The 23,963-nt window shown below is 40.8% G+C and overlaps 1 protein-coding gene across 1 annotated transcript in view; it reads right to left on the reverse strand.

Annotated features, from left to right (window-relative positions):
* PLBD1 (phospholipase B domain containing 1) overlaps positions 1-23,963 on the reverse strand; it is a 45,211-nt gene that overhangs the window by 10,655 nt on the left and 10,593 nt on the right. The window contains exons 2-5 of the mRNA XM_070947024.1: positions 5,720-5,939; positions 4,506-4,589; positions 3,821-3,959; positions 282-443 (exon numbers count right to left, since the gene is read on the reverse strand). Of these exons, the coding sequence (XP_070803125.1) occupies positions 282-443; positions 3,821-3,959; positions 4,506-4,589; positions 5,720-5,939 (605 nt within the window). The remainder of the gene's footprint in view (positions 1-281; positions 444-3,820; positions 3,960-4,505; positions 4,590-5,719; positions 5,940-23,963) is intronic.

The raw sequence follows: 23,963 nt of genomic DNA on the forward strand, positions 1-23,963 counted from the left end.
CATGTTGGATTCACATCCTGCATTAAATTGAAAGGCCTCTGAATAAATAGAATTAGGCTATTTAAGCTGTTGAAAGAGATGAATCAACGTTTTTGGGTTGGCTAATTCAGTTGGTTACAGCAGTGCTCCTGAAACCCCAGGTAATAAGAATAATGGAGAATAAGCAGGTTGTGTTGACAATGGATTAATATTTGTAGACTGCTTGGATTGTGCTGTGATCGGTTTCATCAGCCCCTGTAATCCTAAAGTAAAAGTTTTTTTTTTAATGCTAATGCTCTCACCTTGATTAAAGCTGAGCAATGACCCATATCCCATTGATACATCCTAGAAACTTCTGGCATAGAAAGAAAATCATTGTTTCTTGAGTCTGAGGTTAAGGCAGGAATGAGGTCAAGCAGATCTCCAATTGCATTTAGGAAACTAATTTCAAAGTCAGTGAGAGGCTGAAATGAAAAAGATAACAATTTAAGATTCAGTTTTATCTACATGAGTGTTACACGACAGGCAGAAATAATCCATGCCTAGCCAGTTTGTCTTCAAATTGGGAATCTGAAAAACTAAAGTCCAACAGCAGTGATGTTTTAGTTCAAACATTCATATTAAAATTAAGAAATAGTAGTTCATAAAGAAAGTTTATACAGAAAATTGGATCTAAAACTACTGATTTACCCAACATGCTTTATTCAGACACAACTTTACTGATTAGGGTCCCATTTAGAGATAACCAGATACAGGGAAAAAGAATATTTGTTCCTTGAGCTATAGAATGAACGAGCTAGGGAGTTTTCTTAGTTCAGCCCCTGCAGATGAGTAAAGAGTTCAGAGAGTTCTTGTCAGCAGATTCTGGTAGCTCAAAGTGCTGCATATAGGTAATCCTCGAGCTTCCAAGTCTTTGCCACATAGGCGAGGGACAAACTGCCCTGTTTTGTTGCCTTAACAAGATTGCTCAGTGCTGCAGAAACAGAGCCTGTTCATTACAGTTGTATGTCGCAATGGCCATTAAGTGAATATCTCACTGAATGATCCCCCATCACTGTTCTCCCCAATGCAATTGTTAAAAGAATGTGCAGGTCATGAAATGGACCATAGGGTGCCTCAGGGATGAGTAAGGCCATTGGAGGCCTAGCATAGGCCTAGGCCTGCCTGCCTTGGCCCTCCCAAAACTTAGTGAAGGTCCACAAAGCCTTGCAGACCACTGGAACAGATTGCTTCATTGAGCGGCCATGTGACATGATTCTGGAAGCAGAGCTTCCAGAACCTGAGAGGTTTTCAAAATCCTACACGGACTGAATTAGTGAAGCAGAATCAGCCATATGGCATGGTTCTAGGAGCAGTTGCCATTTTTTCAGCCACCAAATTGCATTCTGATAGTGTCACCGCTTCCAGAATTGCACCATGCAGATGCAAGACAAACCACTCTGTTTTGCTGTTTTTGTGTGGTTTGCAGAATGTGGCAGAAGCTTTCTGCAACTTTCTGCAGTGCTGTGCAACCTCATTAAGGCAGAAAAACAGAGTGGTTTGTCTCACAGCCACTATTTTGATGGTTGCTTCCGAGTTTTGGCCACACAGGCAAGGGATAACTGCCCTGTTTTATTGTCTTAACAAGATTGCACAGGGCTGCAGAAAGTAGCAAAACAGAGTGGTTTGTCTCTCACCTATGTGGCACAATTCTAGAATCAAGCCATGTAGCCAAGTGACAAAGTGACCCATTCCAATACTATAGAAGGCTTCGGAGCTCTTGAAAAGGTAAGTGAGGAGGAGTGTCTGGATCCTAGTAGGATGGAAATCAGGTTTAAGGACAGTAGGGATCCATTGGGAGAGGGAAATTCCTGCAGAGACCCAGTGGGCAGGATGGGGGAGAAGATAGGCAGGGTGGCACTGCAGCATCCATGTGGTTGTTGTAAGGGCATATGAATATGGGGGCACTGCCCCAGTCATAACTACAGGTCTGGGACATAAGTAGCTTTTGGCGTTCCACCATAATTTTGAACAACTGTTAAGCCACTGAGTGTAAGTCAAGGACTACCTGTATTCCCTGATAAAGGAGTTTCCATCATAGAAGAGCCAGAGAATAGGATGTAAGTGATGAAGAGTGCAGCATAATATAAACTATTATCAATATTTATCCTTTTTACTTCCTTTTTTATTTCATTTCCATAAAATCCTAACAGAAAATGCAAACTGTCAATTCATTTATAAATATTGCAAAATATAATAAATCCACCATAAAAATAGATTTCCTAATCAAAATCACTATGCAACACTGAAAAATTCAAAATTTCACATCCTTTCTTCATATATAATAAAGAAAAAATAAATTACTTTTTTCTTAAATGTGGGGATACAGATCAAATCTGAAATTCTATACATTTTACAGGGATAAGAATTATATGAAAGTTGAATATATACTTTTTAATTAAGTATGAGCTAGAGAGAATTTAATTTATTTGCCAATATTAAAATCGGAGAACAAACAAAATAACTGGGTGTGTACATACAAGAATCCAAATATACTGTCTCTACATATAATTATCCAAATAGTATTCAAATATCTTATTTTTTGTTATTTTAAGAAATTTACCAGCTTTAAATCTACCACTAAAATACTTAAATCCAAATTCAACAAGAAAACAGTATCTGACTATCGATGTACAGTAAAAAATTACATATTATTATAAAATCTTTCAATATGCAGCTTACTTTGCTCAATACTGTTATCCAAAATTCGGAAAAACAAATACAATCTTTTATTTGTCTAACTGGTTTCTATTTTCATCATTTGTAAAGTAATTTAATACTGTTCTCATGATTTTGTCCGGCATAGTGGAAAAAATTAAACAAACTATATATTTAAAAATTTGGTTTTTATGTATAATATTAACAAAAAATCTATATTTCTACTTACAGGATATCTGCATTTGTTGGGAAAAACTGCCAGTATTTAGCCATGAACAATATTTCTGCCAGTGGCATCATTGGCAAATCATTCTTGATTTTGGTACAAATAAGGCTAAATTAAGGCTGGAGGGCCAGGGGGGGATAGATACCTATTAATACAGTGAGGGCGAAAAGGATGGGTATTTCCTTCTTTTGAATATGAACTCAGATGTTCATCTTAAATTAAAAATACAGGCAATTATTTGGGTTTACTTCTTGAACTTAAAAGTAGAGGCCAATAGTTTTCAACTGTTATGTTACATTTACTTCATAAAAATGTTTTTATTAACATTATGGTTAGAATCAAGAAATATTTTTCCTTCTCAGTTTCTGTAAATCGTTTTCAGAAAAATTAATTCAAAGGGGATAAATGCTATTTTCAATTCAAATGGTATTGACCCTGATTCCATTAGCCCCAGGCTCCATATTTTCTTGCAGTGCTGAGTCAAGGAAAGAAAATGTGTTTAGTTATTCATGTCTTTATTGTCATGCTGTGCCTGAGTATGGAAATAAAGGTGAAAGCTATTTGTATCCAGTGAATTCTCCTCTTGCTAATTCAGTGACAACATCCTGTTGACTCTCAGAAGGTTACCCAGCCCATTCCAAAATTAGGGCTATAATGACAGCACTTTCCCTGTGTGGTATAGCAACTGCAGATAGACGTTCATCTTCTATCTAAGCTTCCTAAATGGTTAGAGAATTATTAAGTAATGCGCTACTCTGGGGCTGTGCCAACTAACTTCTACATCAAATGGAACAGCTGTAACATAAAGGATGTTTTACATATTCTGTATAGAAAGCAGAAAGACTTGGGCTTAACTTAAATCTTGAACTAAACTCTATTTCCATTTCTGAAAGTGAAAAACAACATATTGCTTCTTACTGTCCTTTTCTGCCGTTTAGCCCATTCCACGTTTCCCATATACAGCCCATCCAGCTGAGCAATAACGTATCCTGCATTTCTCCAGAAGGGGTCATCCTTGTTATTTTTAATCTGCTGCCTGGTCCACTCATCCTGTTTCCTATATAGGAACAAATCTGAGTTTAGAATATATATTTGATCAGAACTACTGAGATACTTAAGGTTTGCTCCATTCTATGTCTCAGTGGGACTTTCTTGTGAATAAATATGTTTAGGATAATGTTCTCCTCAAGCTATAGAATAATGAAGTCATGGAACAAAGGACAAACCATATTAATACATGTTCTTTTGTTAAGAAGTTTTGATAATTTCAAACATCACAGATATATTTCCTCTGCTAAATATAATGACCCTAAAGTGCTGGAGACACTGTCAACTCTGCATCAAAACCAAAAAGCCTTGTGGCATTTTAGAAATGTGGTAAATCTATTATGTCATAACCTTTCCTTGTATCACATGCTTTAGCTTCAATTCTTGCACAGAGTCCTGCTAATTCTGTTTGTCTGTTCCTCATTTAGTTATGTATTGCTGGAGCAAGTGGAATTAGCTTAGTAAACATTCTAACTGGGGATTCTTAAAGCCGTATTGTAGCACTTGTTTCATTGCTATTTATGAATGGGAACATTTTTGACAATAGAATACATACTGCATAAAATCTTTTATTTTTTGTTCAATGATGACATTCTTAATCAGCTGAGGATACAGATTTGCAACATGGTCACTCATTCGCCTGAAAGAAATATGCGGGAAATATTATTTTAGTTCACTTGTCTTGCTTTGTCAATATGAACACAACTTAATAAATTTTATGTCTTAACTTGTATCTTTAGTACAACAACAGTTGTGACATTCCAATATAAAGAATAAGAAAGACTACGCATAATTTCATTTTGTATGTAAAATAACAATAAGCAGGCTTCCCACCCTACTCATAGTAACCCTAGTTAAAATGATACATTTCAAGTTATTTTCATAAGATTTTCTTAAATTAGCTTGAATCCTCTTTCATTTGGTACTACAAATGGCATGCTAATTCTGCCCAATAATCTTGGTTTGCCTGCTCAAAGCTATAGGCAAAAAAATCAAGCCATAGAGATAAAACAATTGAAGACTAACTACAGTAGAATTAGAATTTGATTAGAACTGAAGAAGCTTCTTGAATGAGAAGGAAAACATTTTCTAAGGGAATAAAAGTCCAATTGCCTTTTTGGAAAAAGCAACTTTGGGTCCTCCAACATAGTGCCCTTCAAATTTTGGACCTCAAATTCTTAATCTGTAAATCTAGAATAACCTAAGTTTAGGGAAGTTTAGTCAAAACATCACTTGCCTTAATGCCTTGTTAAATTATAATTCACATGAGGAAGGCAAGCAAATCAATTTTGCAAGATTCTGTTACTGTAGCCAATCTTTAAAAAGGTAGTTTTAGGCTTCCATGGAATCTGTTTCTGGTCTGGTCCACTTATAGACAATAGTTGTCTATTGTTCCAGGAGATGAATCTTTCCTTAATATGTACTGTATTAAAAGTACATATTATAAGTAACTAAGCTACTTCTTTCACATGCACAGTCCCCTATCCTATTTCCTACTGTTCTAATCATGGCTTGCCATGATATCTAAATTGTTTACAATTAATGTGGTTTGTCTATCATTTTTCTCCAAGGCAAAATAAGAAACCGTGATCAAAATGGATTTATGTCTCTGTTTTAGAGGCAAGTTTGGTCAATTAGGATATTTTGGAACTTGTGATTACAGCAAGCCAAATAACAAGGGAGTGAGTGTTTTTCAAAAATCCAAAAAGTCCAACCCACATTTTAGATAATCAATTAAGCAATGCCAATTTAGTTTACCAAACTACTTACGAAGCAGTGAGATAGCCTTCCAAGAAACCTGCAGCGTACATGAATATTTCATTGCTTACGGGCTGGTTACCATAGCCTGCTTTGATCTCAAGTATCCCCCATCCAGTAGATTGTACAGTGTCATTGTAATAGCCATAAGCATCACCATTCTTGTCTAATACATCCCTAACTTGGAAAGTTTTTTCATCTTCCAACCAATATACAGTACCGTAGTGGAGATCTGTAAGGATACAAAGAAGAACATTGAAAAATCAAAATATAGTATTAAAAAACTCTAATTCCTCGATTATGAAAAAATTATAAAGAGGAAGATGGATGGAAGAGATACTTTTCTTAGTCATTGTTTATATTTAGAAATCTGTTTCCTTCCATGCAACACTCTTGTCTTTTGTTTTGAACTTGACAGGTTAATAGAGGATGGTTGCATCCTAATTTAATCTTAAAATCACTCATATAAACAATACAGGATGCATTCCAGAAAATCACCATTATAATCTGCCTACATAAAAAGGGTGACAAAGATTAGCCAAAAAACTATAGATCAATAAGTCTTATTGGAATTGTGGCTAAAATGAGTGATAAGGGCAATGAAGTGTAATTATTTCTCCACCTTTATTGCATCTGCGTGGAGGTGGCTGGCAGCCCTATTTCCTGTAATCAGGTCCCTCCTGGGTAAGGAAAAGCTAAGGGATCCCTGGCAGTGTCACTTTGAGGATTGTTCTTGAATATTCTTGGCTTCCGTCAGACAAAGTTCTTGACTTTGCTCAGAGTTAGACTGTGGCTGGGAATCCCTATGAAAGTGATTGAGGCATGTTTGAGTTTTGTTATCAGGTAGGAATTTGAGGCAGTTGCTCTTGAGAAAGTGGGTAGGTTCCTTCGGGCTGTGAGCTCAGCCAGTTATGTTCTGGATCCATGCTCTTCCTGGCTTGAGAAGGCCTCCCAAGAGATGGCATATGATCCAAGTAGTGATTAATGGCTCTTTACAGGACAGGATGTTACCATCTGCTCCCCAAAGAGGCAATGGTATACCTCCTTCTCAAGAGGCTATAGTATTAGACAATGTCCAGTCTCCAATTTTTCAATTTTAGGGAAGCCTGTTGATAGGGTGGTTGATGCAAAGTTGCAAAAGGTCTTGGATAAAGCAAAATATTTGGACCCTTTCCAGTCTGGGTTCAGGCTGAGCCACAGCACTGAAACACCATTGGTCATACTTGTTGATTATCTTTGGAGATAATTACCATAGTATCCTTTAGAACCAGATTTAGGGGCTATGAGTGGGGCCATTGTGCTATAGTGGCCTCCTCCTTCTTTCATAGCTGGTTCTAGTTGCTGTTGGTAGGAAAGGAGATCTCAATATGGTGTGTCCCAGGGCTCAAGCCTTTCACTACTCCTTTTAAAGATCTACATGAAATTGCTAGGGGAGATTATCTGTTGGTATGAGGCCCAATATCATCAGTATGCTGATGATACTCAATTATATATCTCTACCCCTAGCTGGACAGGTGACACTGTGGCGGTACTGACTGAATGTCTGGAGGATATAAAAGCCTAGATGGGGAGGAACTAGCTGCAATTTAACCATGGCAAAATGAAGTGGCTTTGGGGTTTTGGCCCCCCAGGTCCAGATGATATTTCATCTTTGATTCTGGAGAGGGTGGCACTTTCCCAGACTGAGCTGGTGCATAATGTGGGAGTTCTCCTAGATTCACAGTTCCTGATCAAAGAGCAGATGGCAGCTCTGGCTTGGGGATCCTTTGCAACAGATTCATCTAGTGCATCAATTGCACCTCTTCCTGAACTGAGAGGCCTTGCTCATGGTCATTCATGCTTTGGTCACCTTCCATTTGGATTATTGCAATGCACTCTACATGAGGCTGTGCTTGAAGACCACCTGGAAACTTCAACTTGTTCAAAACATAGCAGTGGGCACAGTGATGGGTACTCCTAGGTTCGCCCAGGTAACTCTCTGGGGCCCAAGCTACACTGGTTTCCAGTTTCTTCCCAGTGCAATCCAAGGTGTTGGTCATCATCTTTAAACCCCTATATGTTACAGGGCCAGGTTTTCTGTGGGACTCCCTTTTCCTAAGGACAGCTTTTTATCCTATATGGTCAGATAAGGCAATCCATTCTCTTAAATATTGTCATCTTATGGGAGCTAGGAAATGTCAGTTTTCCAGGGCAGTCGCTGCCTATGGAACCCCTCCCCCTTGAAGTTTATCCTTTAACCTTCTAGCTTTCCATAAAACATTGAAGATTTGGATTTCCCCCAAGTGTTCGGATGAGGCAACTTCATATTGGAAGCTTGATGGAGCCTGATTTTTGGTTTTTAATGTGTTTGGATTTTATAGTTTTAATATGGTTTTATGTTGTTTTAATTTTTGATTGGGGGCCAGTCAGGGTATGTTATAAGATGGGCGGCTACATATATGTTTAAACATAACTAACATAAAATGAACAAATTAAAATATAAAGTCTTCCTGTTACTTTGTGCAAATACTAAAATTTTTCATTATTTAAAAGTTTGGTTTGGCATTAATTAGACTTTATTTACTGTGTGGCTCTCCAATCTATGATTGCAAGTTTATAAATTTTAATTTGTTAAATCAATATTGTTTATTAATAATAACACAGCTAATAATTATAATTACTATCATAAATATGATTCACTATCTTGTTTTAAGGCAATTCCCTCTTCATGAAAAGACCAACAAAAGTAAGCATGAATCCCAAAAATACAAATAAAAATTTTCAACAGCAACTCTAGAAATGCTAACATGGCAATAAAGACTCAGTACGGTATAGTTCTGAAAAACATTGTTATTAAGTTTAATATGAAACAATCAGTTTTACCAAACCAAAATAATATTGTGAAAAATCACACATATCAGCTTTTTGTTTCAATATTACAATTAGTTTATAAGATAGGAAAAACATCCTATTCAGAGAATGGACAAGAAAGACAAATAAGAAGATTCTTAAACAAGATGCCTACCCCAATGTTATCTATCTTGCCTACTGTTTGACTTGCACATTTACAAAGAGCACATCCAATATCCTCTACATCAAAGCTAGGTCTGACCAAATCTCTTGAAGAACAAACTTCTAACTGCATCATCACCTACCAGCAGACTGAGAAACATTGGCTGCACTTGCCAGCACTGGTGCTCTATCTTTTAATGCTCTTTTAAAAGAAGTTTTAAATGGAAATGTCCGGTTTGGCGTCGGTCAAGATAGCGGGAGTTCCGTGAAATCCCAGCCGATATCTCTTCATTGGGGGGCCCTAAGGGGCCAAAGTCACCCTGGAGGGGTGACAAAGAAAGGAGGAATACCTTGATGATTGCAGAAGAGTGATAGTTCTTCTGCTTGAGCCGAGGCACCCTCCCGACCAACAAAGAAGAGAAAGAGAAAGAGAAAGAGAAGAGACCATTATGGCTGACCAAAGCTGGGTCAACCAAAGAAAGAAATGAGTTGGAGCGGTTTGTGAACAGTGGATTGGAACTGAGTGAGACAATTTTCAATTTTTTTATTAGAGACCCACTTTAAACAAAATAATTTTTGAAAGACTCTGAAGTGTGGAAAAGTGGTGAATTAACACATGGAGATAAAGTATAGACCCAAAAGAGAAATGAAATCTTAATGGAACAACATGAAGTTTTTAAAGACTGAACTGGAATCTGTTATTTTGTGAAAAGTGACTTAAATCTTCTGGAAATATTGTCTGACTGTTGGGAGAAATTATATAAAGAAAAACTTTTTTTTCTTTGTATGGAACTTTGACAATCAGCTGGCAGCCCCATTTTGATATTGAAATTTAGAGCTGTGTCACCATCTCCTGGCCAAAGAAGATATTATATTAATATAGAGCTGGTAAACAACATCTGGAAGGTTGTCTCTTTGTTTTTCCTGTTGTCTCTACTTGTTACTTTTTGGCAGTTTAGGAATAATTGATGAGTCTTTTGAAATTTTGAAAACAATGTGGATTATAAAGAATAGGAATTGCCCTTGAAACTGAACACCTGATTCTGTGAGTTAATGAGTCATGGGGAAATTTTGTGGGCCATTCTGTATTACAAATACCATTTGATAAAATATTCCACGAGGCGAAAGGAGGGGGGTGGAAATTAAACAAGACTTATAAAGTTATATAACTCAGAAGGAGTAAAACAGCAGACTTTGAGGATTACAAACATTATGGATTTTGAGGAACAGTTCAGGGACTGAGCAAATTCTTTTAACATTGACTTTTTGACATTCTTGAAAACTTGGGACTCTGGGATTTGGATGGATTACTGAACAACTTTTAGCCAACTAAATAAAGTAAAATGTTACAATAAGAAGAAATAAATATATCCCAAATGGAAATACTATTAATGTTTCAAGATATTAAGGAAACTATGATAAGGAATCATAGGGAGATGATCTAACTGATGCATGATACAGATCAGAAACTTGGAAATTGCCAAAAAATGATAATGAATGATGAACAAAAAATTCAAACAGTAGAGGAGAATTCAGAAGGAGCAGAAGAAAGAAGAGAGAAGAAAACCAACAAATAACACAAGATATAGAAGAGACAGTAAAAATAGAACAGATAAATGATTTTTAAAGCGGCCAAAATGTAGAAGAGAGCAAAAAGAAAGATTCCTTACCAGAGACCAAAGAGGTTCTGATGGGTATCTTAAAGAGCAGACAGCAAGAGGCTGATGTGGAGGCAGGAAGACATTTAGATTAAACATGAGTGATGTAGGATACAAGATCCCAAGGGAGGAGCAAGGAAGACTGATTAAAAAGTCAGTAAGAATTGAAATACTAAAAAGGGCAAGAGATGATGGATAGATATAGAATACATCTTAATATGGGATTTGTTTTACTAAAGGCTAAAAATAGAGCTAGAAATTAAAAATTGAAAAAATGTTATTATGCATACTGTTATATGATAGAATCTATTACAGTTAATATGTATAAGTAAATGTTAGAAGTCAAGATTATGATTATGGAGGCTTAAAAAGTAAAAAATAAGGGATGATGGATAGATACATCATACCTCTTAATATGGGAATTGTTGTATCAGAGGCTAGTAATAAGACATAAAAAGTAGAAATTGGAAAAACACCATTTTATATACAGCCACAAAATAGAATATATTATAATTACAATGTATATGTAAATCTGAGAAGCTGAAAGAATATTATTATGTATATTTAATTAATATAATCATTATTATCAAGATTTTGTATAAAGTAAATTGACCCAGCCAATGTACTGTTCATTAAGTATCTTTCATTAAGGAAAAAATATATAACGTTTCGAATGAAGCATTCTTTGGAAAAGTTTCTCATTTCAAATATAAGATGTCTGAATTTGCATAGTCACTACTTTTCTTCTGCCTTGTTCATTTGTATCTTACCTTTGTTATTTTCTGTTATCAATTATGCTTTCTACGTGAACCCCATATGTCATCAGATCTCAATACATTTAGTTGCTTAGGAATGCAACTTAATGGAGGCTCTGCTTCAAAGTTATAATCAATACAATTTTGAGCAATGCTGTCATCTTGCAAAAAACAAGTGAACTAATACAACAAGTCATATTTTGATACATTGGAATGGAGAAAACATTTCTTTTAAAACAAGGTGTCCTTTATATTCCAGGTTTATCCCATTAAACGCCTATTGCAATTTATGGGTGGAACAAGAAACTGGAGGAGAACATAAAGCATTGTACAAGAACTCTAACAAATTAATCCATTATAATTATTGTATTACCCATTATAATTCGCCTACTACCCATTATAATTAGTACAGCCTTAAAAAATATTGAAAAGCATTCTTACCTGAATAGTTTGGGATAATTCTTATAGCAGGCAACTGACAATTTAAGAACAGTACAGGTTTTAGGTTTTAAAAATCATTCCTACTGAACAACAGCTCAGAACAACAAAGAAGTTTAGAATATCTAGCACATTTTTATTTTCTTTATCACTGTCAATCGTTTGGGCAAATCTGACTGGCCAAGGAGGTCCAGGTGTTTACCACCTCGATTGCCAAATGAAGCAAATGAAAAAGTCTTCCTTTTTTAGCCTCAACAGTGGGCCTTTTCAAGCCTAAATGCCAGAGGAAGAATTATTTTTCTGGATCATAACTGATGGGAGGTAGGGGAGGAAGCTTCATCTTTCTCATTTCATTGGGGCCATCTCTGAAAATCTGTCAAGTGTACAAAATTAACTAAACTCCTTCATAGGGATTCCGTAAGCTTCATCTCTTTCCTGTTACTTAGGATTGGAGACAAGCCTGTCAGCTAACTTTCCTTGGGTCCAAATAAACTTTTTCTTTGCCCCATGGGCTTTTGACTTCAGTAAGACTACCCCTCACACCAAAACACAATCCTTGGGTTGATATACATTTCCCTTGTCATAATTAGTAGCTATTTGAATTATTACTTCAGTCAAACACTTGGTATAGCTCAGGGATGTCAATTCATTGAGGGCTGCATCAAAGTTATGTTTGACCTTGAGGGGTGTGTGTGTGTGTGTTGGCAGGATGGGTGTGGCAAGCTTGACGTCACTTGTGTCAGGGGTACCTGTGGTGGCCTGAGCACTCTGCCAGCAAAAATGGGCTCCCGAGCTCTGTTTTTGGCTGTGATGGCCTCCTGCAACCCTCTGCCAGTGGAAACAAAGCTTGGGAGGGCCACGGGCAGCCCTCCCAAGCTCCATTTTCACTGGTAGAGGCATTGCAGGCTGGTCCATTGTTTCCAGGGTGGTCCCGTGGGCCAGATTTAAGCATCTTGCAGGCCAAATTTGGTCCCAGGCCTTGAGTTTGACACCCCTGGTATAGCTGAATGTATGAACTGTGAGGGATCTCACGAAAATCGATGGTTCGTTGAGGATGCTTTCAAGAAAAGGCAGCACGCAAGGATGCAATCAAATTAAGTCTTTATTTAGAAGTAAAGTAGAGTAAAATGGGTTCCCTGGCATGGAGGCATCCATGCCTGGATTGAGTCCATGGATCATTCCTGTAGGAAGTTAGAACAAGAGCAGAAAAAACAGCCCCTGTGCAGGGGTTCTTATAGGGGCCCAAGGCTCCTCCCTTACCAATGAGGCTGCAGGGGCCAGAGCCCCTTGACCCACCAGTGGGATCAAAAGTCCCTCTTTGCTCCCATCTGGTGGCCTTTTAAGAAACTGCCATGGCTGGCACAAAACACCTAACAATTCCCCTTCTTGCCAGCCAATGACAGGTGACGGTGAATATGAGTGAGAGGGTGAGCAAGTGTCATAGACATGCAGATACGTCGTTTACAGGACCAAACACAAACGCTTACACAGAAGGTTGTGTCAGTCAATGGGTACAGGTTTTGTGAACAGGTCAGCTAACTGGTTGGTTGTATTACATTGTTTGATATGTACAAACCCCATTCTGACAAGCTGCCTGACATTCTTGTAGCGGATGTGTATGTGGCGGGATCTAGAGCCCACCACGTATGCCCCAGAGATTCCAATTGCAGCCGTGTTATCTTCCTGAATTTGGATGGGCAGAGTAGGAGGTGCCCAGATGCTCGTTATCAGAGCATTGAATCAAATCAAGTCATTTGCAGTGTCTGATAGGCTAGCATATTCTGCCTCGGCCGTGGAGCAAGAAACAAATTTTTGCTGCCTAACATGCCAATGGATAGGACAGCCATTTAGCAGTATGAGGAAACCAGAGGTGCTCCATCTACTCTTGGTGTCACCAGCCCAATCTGCATCCGAGTAAGCAGAGAGCTGGGCTGGCTTCCCCTTCTCTGGCTCCAGCATAAGGAGGGCATCGGCCGTGCCCCTGAGGTACCTGAGTACTCTCTTGACAGTATTCCAGTGGAATTCGTTTGGGTTTTCCACATGCCTGGACAATAGATTTACAGCTAAAGTTATGTCAGGCCTGCTCCAATTGCTAATGTATAGCAGGGAGCCAATCACAGATCTATATAATTTGTTGTCTGTGAAGACAGGGCTGTCTTTGTGATCGTGGCCATAGTAATCACTTTGTATGGGGTTACGCATTGGGTTAGATTCCGCCATTTTGCATTTGGCCAACAACTCCTCAATTTTTTCTTTCTGGGATAATGCAAATCCCTTTTTAGTGGCCAAGATATGCACACCCAGATACCTGTCATCCCGCCCCAAGGACTTCAGGGTAAACTTTTCCCCCAGGGCCTTGGCAAATTCATCACACCTATCCTTGCCAGGCCCTACGTATAGGAGGTCATCCACGTAGACTAAAACCCGTTCTGTATTACCTTTGGTGTCACGTGTAAAAATACACTCATCTGCATGAGATGCCCTGAAGCCAATTCACTCTAAACCCTTTTTGAGGCAGTTGTACCAGAGTTTCCCCGACTGCTTGAGGCCATATAATCCTTTTTGGAGTAACCATGTGTTTCCCCCCTCCCGCTGGTAACCAGGAGGGGCCCTCAGGTAGATCTGCCGGTCCAAGTTGGCGTGGAGGTAGGCTGTTGAATTGGTAACTTCCTTTACGAGGGCGGCCTTGACTCTTTCTGCCCAGACAGTTGGAGAGTAGGTCTCTAGAGTCCTCCATGTAGTGTTGGGCGAACCCCTGTGCTACCAAGCAGGCCTTGTACAGGTAGCGGCCATTGGCAAGTGGTTTGGCCTTGAAAACCCACCTTGTGCCAATGACTTTCTTCTCCTTTAGTGGTTGCCTGGGGGTGAAGACCTTGAGCTTTCTCAGGCTCTCCATTTCCTGTTCCATCGCGAGCTGCCACTTTTCCTGTACTTCAATGGACAGCTCCTGGATGTCAGAGAAAGTCTTTGGGGTGACCACGACGCTGTTGACGGATGTGACGTACCCAATGTCAATTCTCTTTGGTGGGACCCCCTTGTTGGACCGCTTTGACCTTCTGACCTCCTGCCACTCACTGCCCTTTTCTTCTGCAGGTTCCTTGCTGACTGGCTGTTCATGACCAGGATGTGGAAGTCCTCGGTCCCAGGCGTTGGGCATCATGGGCCTCTGAAGCGTCGCTGGAAGCGAAGAGTCAGGTGAAGGTGGCGTGTCTTCCCCCTCAGGACTGGACGGCTCATCCTCCCCATCTGGACCAGGTAGGCTGACCTCTTCTCCTGTTCCTCGCTCTCATTGGTGGCAGGGTCTGTGGTTGTCTCAGGTGGTGTCGTGGTTGGTGCGGCTTTGCTGGACCGCTTGATGTATGGGCCCAGATCATTTGAGTGGATCTGGGCCCAATTGGAGTCCTCTTCGAAGGAGGAAGATTGGGAGGTCACAGTCCTGCCCCCTTCTCCCAGGAACCGGTAGGCCTTGGAGCCAGGGGCATAGCCCAAGAACCTCAGTCTCTGGGAGACGGATCTCCCTTTTTTTTTTTTTAATTTGATTTATATGCCGCCCTTCTCCGGAGACTCAGGGCGGCTTACAATGCGTTAAGCAATAGCCTTCATTCTTTTGTATATTTTATACAAAGTCAGCTTATTGCCCCCATAAACTGGGTCCTCATTTCACCTACCTTAGAAAGGATGGAAGGCTGAGTCAACCTTGAGCCTTGGAGAGACCCTTCTTCCGCAGCTGCTTGGGGATGTGCACCCAAGCGTAGGAGCCAAACACACGGAAGTGTCCCAAATTTGGCTTCCTTCCGTGGACCAGAAAATATGGGGTCTGGTTCACAACGCTGCTCCAGGTGCGGTTCAGGGCGTAGTTGGCGTAGTGTGCCGCCTCCGCCCAGTACGATTCCACAACCCCAGCATCCACAATCAGGCTTCACACCATAGTCTGCAGAATGCCATTTTGTTTTTCTACAACGTCATTCTGTGCAGGAGTAAAAGGTGCTGTACGAAAACGGAGTATGCCCCTGTGCCTTATCCAGTTCTGGAATTTTCGGGACATGAACTCAGCCCCACGGTCACTCTGCAGCTGCGCGATTTTTGTCTTGAACTGAGTTTCCATGTAGTTGTACAGTGATTTTATGGCATCAAAGGCTTCAGACTTTTCTGGGAGGGTATACACATGGCCGTACCTCAAGAAATCATCAACAGCAGTGAGGAAATACTGCCTCTTTCCTAGGGACAGTGTAAATGGCCCAACCAAATTAACATGTATTAATTGATATGGATATTGGGTTTTATGCAGTGACACCTTAGATATTGGGTTTTATGCAGTGACACCTTAGATATTGGGGCGGCCTTCCTCTTTGCCCTCTTACAGATGGCACAGTCCAGAAACACCTCACAATCCTGGAGGTGAATCCCCTCAGCGAATTCCCCCATCTTTTTAACCACTGGGAAGCTCGCATGGCCTAACCTCCAATGTAAGAGGTGGGCACATTTAGTATGGAGCGGCTTTCCCATTGACACCTCCTTGGCTCTGGTTGCCTTGGGCAGTGCTGGCTCCTTAGGCCCTTTTTTGGGCTTATCTGCCTTAGGTGCCTGCTGAGGCTCGGGTTTCTTGCCCGCATTGGCCTTGGAAGGCCATGAGGCTGGCTGTGGAGCCTTTCTCTCTCTCTGCGCACAGGCCCCTTCTGAGGTGGCACCCTGTGAGCTGTCTCCTGTGGCTGGGTACTCGGGGGAGAAATATGGCAAACCATTCATAATGGTAACACTCCCAATGACCCTTTTGTCTCGAGTGACATGACCTCCCCCTTTGCGAAACAATACCTCCAGCCTGCCATCATCACATAACTTGGTTATACTCAACAGGTTATTGGCAATAGAGGGAGCATGTAATACACCTTCAACATTGCCCAGCCCTGGTACAGAGACAGTGCGCTCCCCAACAACCAAAGCATTGTTATCATTGGCAACCTTGACAGAGGAGTTAATTCTCCTTAACCTCTTAAAACCTTGCTTCATGTTAGCAATGTGAGATGAAGCCCCAGAGTCCAGTAACCAGAGGCCAGTGGGGCCATCAGCCCGTGTGGCGGGGGTGAGGTAAGTAGTACACACAAAATTGCCCTTAGCACCACCTTTGCCCCCGCCAGGCCCCCTTCTCTGCTCCCTGCCCCTTCCTTGATTGGAACCACATTTAGGTCCTTGCTGGTAATGGGGGCAGTCCTTCTTCAGATGCTCCTCAGAGCCACAGATGAAACACTTGGGTAGAGCGTTAACCTGCTCTGAACTCTGGTGCCTTCTGTTGATGCGATGAGTTGTGGCCCTGGTGTACTCTCCTGCATCTCTACGCCTCCTGTCTTCCTCATTGAGCCTCCCTGTGAGGTAGGACAGAGTCATGGCTTCCTTTCTGATTCCCTCTAGTGAGACAATAAAATTGCCCCAACTTTTGTCCAGGGATGCCAGAATGACAGCGATCATGTTGGCCTCAGTCACAGGGTAGTTCCTGAGCACCAGTTCTGCCCTGAGTGCCTTCAACTTTCCCAGGTGCTCAGCCATGCTAGCCCCAAATTTCAGCTTGGTGTTATAGAACTCTGTTGTGAGTCTTGTGGTGGAGCCCAAGCTATCACTATTGAATAGGCTATATAACAACCCCCAAATTTCACCAGCTGTGAGCCCATCTGGAATGCTGGGGTACAATTTAGCATCCAGTGAGCTCAGTAGAGTGGTATAGGCTTTCCTGTGGTACCACTCTTCTTGAGGCCCCCAAGGGAAAGGTGGGGGGTCTAGAACCATTTCTAGGGTCCCCTCTTTTGAGACATACCTGTATCTCTTTATTCCATATGTTAAAATCTTCACCCCCCAGATGTAGTTTTTTTCAAAGCTATTCGGGAGTACTGAAGAAAAGGAATAAGAAGGAGCAGAAAATACCTGTCCATTCTGCTGTCCTTGGTACCTTTGGGATGATTCCATTGAAATATATGGGAGAGGGATCCCTCTGCTGGCGAGTGTAGGTATTTTTCTCTGATTATTTTTCTCCTTTTCAGATGGGGCCAACTGAGCATGCTCAGAACTCATGCCAGCCCAGGAGCCGACGGGAGCGGACCTCTCTCTCTGTGCTTCAGGGCCAGGCCTGGGCCCAGGCCTGTGGAACTCTGAAGAGTCTTCTGGAAGCCCCCCTGGTACTGGAACACTTACCAGGGGGCGAAGGCTGCAGGATGGGGCCAGAAAAGCCCGAAAATGCTGAGGATCGCCTGGAGGGGCCCACCGTTGGTCCTGAAGACTCTGGAGGAGGCAGCCATCTTGGGAGGTGGGAGGCTCGGCTGGAGGCCCCCTGAAGTCATTGAGGTGAGTCCTCCGTTGCCTCGGTGGGGGTGTTGGGAAGGCTGGAGACCCCAGGGGTTCTTCTGGGACTCTCTGAAGGCGTGGGTTGTTGCTGGGGGGCTCCGGACTGGATGCCCCCCCTCGCTGGTCTCCTGGGGGTAGTGAGGGAGGCTGGCTGCTCCCGAGGTTGAGGTCACGGTCATCATGGCCTCCAGGGCCGCGACCAGGACTTGGATTGTGGCCCTGATGCCCGCTCCAGCAGGTGCGGCTGGGCAGACTTTGAGGCTTGACTGTGGGGGGGCCCAAGCAGTTTGCATGCTGCTTTGGCTGGCTGCCATCGGTTGCTGGGCCTCGTGGCCTAGCTGAGGCCCACCAAGCCTCGCTGGAGTAGGTAGCCTGGGGGCCGCCATGTTGCTTCCGGTTGGACCCGGAAGCTGCAGGTCATGATTTGGTGGGAATTTTCCCATGAAAAGCTCTGGGGCCCCCAGGGTGGCCAGCGTCATGTTAAGGGGTCTCCTGGGCGCTGGGGAAACACTTACCCGGTGTCCAGAGGCCCCCTGCGCTGGTGTCCCATGTGGCTTGGCTCCTGGCGTCCCTCAGGTTGCTAGGAACATTCGTAGCAGCTCTCTGCATTCTTCGCCAGTGAGCTGGTCTACGCTGGAGGTGGCCTGGTCCCTGGCCTCCTCCCCAGTGTCCTGGCAGTCCTGGGTGGACTGCTGGCCTTCCATGCCTTCCTCTGTGGCTTGCAGCTGCAGGGAAGCATGAGAAGGGGTCCCTTGCATTCCGCTGGGTCCTCTGAGGGCATAAAGATCATCTGTACCTTCCTCTGGATCGAAGCTAACATCAGGGACTGGATGCAGGGTTGCCATCCTTGATTGAAGACTTCTGGTCACAATCGGGGATCTCATGCCATCCACCTCTTGGGGGTTCTTGCTGGAACCTCCATGACATCTTGCTTCTGCTGGCTTGGAAGCATTGCCTCAAACCATCCTCTGTTCCCACTTTGTGAGGGATCTCACGAAGATCGATGGTTCATTGAGGGTGCTTTCAAGAAAAGGCAGCACGCAAGGATGCAATCAAATTAAGTCTTTATTTAGAAGTAAAGTAAAGTAAAATGGGTTCCCTGGCATGAGGCATCCATGCCTGGATTGAGCCCATGGATCATTCCTGTAGGAAGTTAGAACAAGAGCAGAAAAAACAGCCCCTGTGCAGGGGTTCTTATAGGGGCCCAAGGCTCCTCCCTTACCAAAGAGGCTGCAGGGGCCAGAGCCCCTTGACCCACCAGTGGAATCAAAAGTCTCTCTTTGCTCCCATCTGGTGGCCTTTTAAGAAACTGCCATGGCTGGCACAAAACACCTAACATGAACAAATAGGGGAAAAAATAAAAAATAAGCTTAAGATATACAATATTTTAATGCTTTTGATGAACTGAATACCTTCATTTATTTTTAAAAAACATTCTACCAAATTTTTAAAAATGCATTTCCACTAATGCATTAAAAAAAAGAAATGTTTGCTGTAAATTGCATAATTACATGCAAGTTAAACAAGCACTTCAATCTAGCTAAATATTAATTCTTACTCTATTTTTTGTGAAAGCCAAATTATTTGCCTGAACATTTACAAACTAGTACTCTCAGTTTTAAAAATATAAAGTATATTGTACTCTTCTTTTTAAAAATTCGTATTATGAGGATTTTGTCTCCCCAACTTCAAAAAACAAGTTACTACAATAATATAATGCTTTTAATAAGATAAACAATACATACGTGAATTTAGTTCAATATTTAATATTAAAGCTAAACACAGCTATATATATATCTCAAAATCTTCCACACTTTTTATAGCATTTAGATTAGTTCTAGTAATAGCACCGTCATGGATTTTGAATTATTTTACTCAACAAATCAGCATGGCTTCTCTTTATTTGTACTGCATTGGATTTTCATGAGATATAATCTTTATTTTGCTTTTTTGAAACTGTTGTGTCCAGGGTGTCCATATCTAAGCCATGTACTTAGATATATCTTTGGGCAGAGAATGCCAGCAGGAAACTCCCAGACAAAAGACAGTTTCTAAGAAACTTTCACTGAAGAAATTCTGGAACTGTTTCATTCCATCTCTGATAGGAAGTTAGATGAAGGGGCCACAGAGACCCCCAGTAACCAGCATACATTATGTGAGATGTAAATGCCTTATTCCCTAATGTGTAAATAATGTATATATGGGACATCGGGGGTTAACTTATTCTTTGGTTCCTAATGTATTCATAATTCACCACTCCCATTCTTGGCTCCACCCCTTGTATATATAAGGAGCCACCTTCACCATTTTGCTTGCTTCTATCTGTGAATATTCAGTGAATATAGAATGCCTGTTATAATTAAAGAGAAATATATTTAAACCTCTAACTCTTATTATCATTATTGAGTCTGATCCTGAAAATATTGCAACAAGCTGGTAGCAGAGGATGGTTAATTGACTCAATAAATACTTAAAGATGTCTAAGAAAGATAGGCCCAACACCAGGGCCTACAGCAAAGAAATAGAAACTGAACAAGAAATAATCAACGAATCCACAAACGCGATTTCGAGAGAATCCGAAGAATACACCACTGAAGAAGAAGAACTAATAAATGAAAATAATGACCAGGAGGAAATCGAAATAGAAAATAACGAACTCAGGTCAGAGATATTAAAACTATTAAAAAGCCAGAAGAATGATGAAAGCCTCATCGCGAATCTCCAAGAAATGCTGAAAAACAGCGGAGCAGCGAGAGAGAAAAACATTGCTAAAGAGAAACCCAAAGACCAAAAAACTGTGAGTGATATGACTACAGAGAAAGTCGTTATGAAAAAGAAAAGATGTGATCCCGCGCGAAATTTTGAATGGCAGCCATCTTGGTTCCAACAAGCCTCCAAAGTGAGCGAAGCAGAGCCAATCAAAATGCTCAGTTCAAAATTTCTGGCGCGAAAAACGTTATCAGACAACGAAAGCGAAAAGGAAGATTCAAACTCTTCAGAAGAACCAGAATCAGAAAGCGAAGACGACTTAACGAAATCCCAAGTAAAGTCAGCAATGAAGACGCTTTTTGCTGCATTTGGGCCAAAATTAAAAATTTCCAGAGCGACAACGAAGAAGCTAGAGAACAAGCCGATACCTCAAGACCTGCACGCTCCCATCCTGACTTCGAGAGCGACGACGCCCGAGCCCAGAGAGCCATGTCGATTCCGCCCTACACCGCAGACCGGATCAAGTACCAACGCACACAAAAGAAAGAAAAGAGCAGTCGCCGCCATCAAAACTCCTAAAACCGAGCCAGAAACCGACTCGTCTGAAGAGGAGCGGAGCGAGCGAGCTGCAATGAAGAGAACCTTCCACGACGACGCCAAAGAAGAAATGAGCAACGCGCATGTGCGAAACTACGTAGACGGTCCGGAAAGACTTGAACTGGCCAGAGAACCGCGCAGACTCGTTGCAAGCATCCCCATGCCGTTTTGCAATTTCCTGCACTTGCGAGACCACGGACTACCTCAGGTTGTAAGTAATGAACAAAATAATGTGGGAAACTTACCCAGTGACTTCCCAAAACTTAGAGTTGATGGCATTAATTTGCAAGAATGGTATCAACAGCTCCAGGTTGTCTTTATGAAAGAAAATTTGCTATTCTTTATCACTAGTCCTCCAAGAAGGCCTTGGACTTTAAAAATAGATTGTTTACATCATAGAGCATTTTTCTTAATAATATCTAGCGTGTCTCCTACAATGTATCATAGCATCAAACCAAACCTAACTGTTTCAGAAATAATTCAATGCATGTTTAATCTGTTTCACAGCGATAGTGTAGCTACCACTACAAGAATGTCTAAGGATTTCTTTTCTTCCAGAGTAAAACCAGGGGTTTCCATAAGTGAGCATTTGATATCTCTAAACAAAATAAGAGCTGAGCTGCATTTGAGGGGGGAAGTGATTTCAGATCAAACAATGAAAAGTGTTATTATCAATTCACTTGATTCATCATGGGATAGTTTTATGTCACACTTAGACACCATCAATCTAGGATATTTATCCATAGAAAGTCTATCTAACAAATTGATAGCAGAAGACAATTCAAAAAAAAATCGTTCCAGCAATCACACAGAACACAAATCTTTTAGGAAGGTAGCTTTCCAGGAAAAATACAATGAAGCTTTTAAATGCCATAATTGTGGGTCCAGGGAACACAATAGAAGAGACTGTCCCAAAATCTCAAAGGAGAGACATAGGTCAGAGTATAGGAGCAAATACAATTATAGACAGTCTTCCACAGATAGACATAAATATAGAAGCCCACCAAATTACAGAGATAGTAGAGGGGGTAGAGAAAATTCAAAAGAGAGAAAATCTGGTTCACTGAATGGACTAAATAAACAAGACAGCACTAAAACACAACAAAATGAGAACAATAATTGGCTTATTGATTCTGGGGCAACCAACCACACCACTAATAACAAAAATATATTGTCTTCATTTACAGAAGATAAATTTGTAATAAAGGTAGCTAATCAAGAAAAGGTTCAAGTATTAGGCAGAGGAAATGTGACCTTGCCTGGCCTAGGAAAAATAGAGGGGGTATTGTTAATTCCAGAAATACCTCATAACATACTAAGTGCCATAAAACTAAGCAGAGATTCTGACATCAATATAGTTTTCTCAAAGGGGAAAGCAACTTTAGAGAAGGACAAAACAAATGTAGGCACTGTGATGATTAAAGGAGGCCTACCCTATCTAATAACAAAAGAAAGATGGTTACATAACATTGATTCAAATATGGAAGATTGTATTGAGGCAGATGATGAAAATGTTAGTAACAGTGACAATGATGAATGTAAAATATCTCATGATCACGCAAATACACACAATGAGAAGAAACCAAGAATAGGTAAACCAATTCATGATGAGTGTGCTCACATCTTGAATAGGAAGTTAGGACATGCAAGTTTTCCTGTAGTACAAAAAATGACTGAACACGCAGAAGGTGTCAAAATAAAAAATTGTGAAAATTATTTGGAATGCTCAGTATGTAAATCCACTAAACTAAAAACTAGTCCCAGACCAAAAAAATCCAACAGATCAACTAACAAAATTTTTGACTTAGTACATATGGACCTAGTTGGTCCATTAACTCCATCAATCACTTATAGAAAACGTTACTTCCTAACAATAGTAGACGATTACAGTCGTTATGGTTTTGTTTACACATTAAAACACAAGGATGAAACCTTTCAGAAATTTAAGGAATTCTACAAACGCATAGAAACACAACATAATATCAGAATAAAACAAATTATGACAGATAGGGGATGTGAATTCATGTCTAAAGAATTCTCCCAATGGTTAAAGGATAGAGGAATGCTACATTTCACGTCTAGTCCATTTTCTGCGTTCCAAAACGGGATTGCAGAGAGAAAGAATTCCACACTACAAACCATGATTAGGTGCACATTAGAGGATGCTGGTTTAGGCAAACAATTTTGGTCAGAGGCCTTACATTATTCAAATTACACTCAAAATAGAACCTGGTCCAGTATTGTGAATAAAACACCATATGAGGTGATGTATAATAGGAAACCCAAATTAGCACACATGCACATATTTGGAGTCACTGCAGACGTACACATACCTAAGCAGTTGAGAAGAAAGGGAGAAAACGTATCCAGAAGATTAAGATTTATGGGATATGAAACTGGCACCAAAGGGTACAGATTCATTGATAATAATAACAAATTTATAGTCTCCAGAACAGCTGTGTTCCATGAACAGGCCAATTGGTCTAAATTACATCTTAATGAAATATTTCCAAATAAATGCAAAGATACAAAATCTTGTGAGGAAGGGACAATAGAAAATCAAAATATCAACAAAAATAAAAACAAAACCAAAACTTGGACAAATAGTCAGCACAAAATAAAGACAGACACATTAACAAAAAAGGAAGCAAGATATTTGCATGATAACCATAGCAAACCCGAAAGAGCTATTAGAAACAATAGAAATCAAGTACCAAATAAATACAGAGATTACATAATGCATATGGATGGTGAACAAATGACACCTAATACATATGA

The sequence above is a fragment of the Pituophis catenifer genome, unplaced genomic scaffold (assembly GCF_029215685.1).
Source record: "Pituophis catenifer annectens isolate HBS135680 unplaced genomic scaffold, rPitCat1.0.hap2 SCAF_7, whole genome shotgun sequence".
Classification (NCBI taxonomy): Eukaryota; Metazoa; Chordata; class Lepidosauria; order Squamata; family Colubridae; genus Pituophis; species Pituophis catenifer.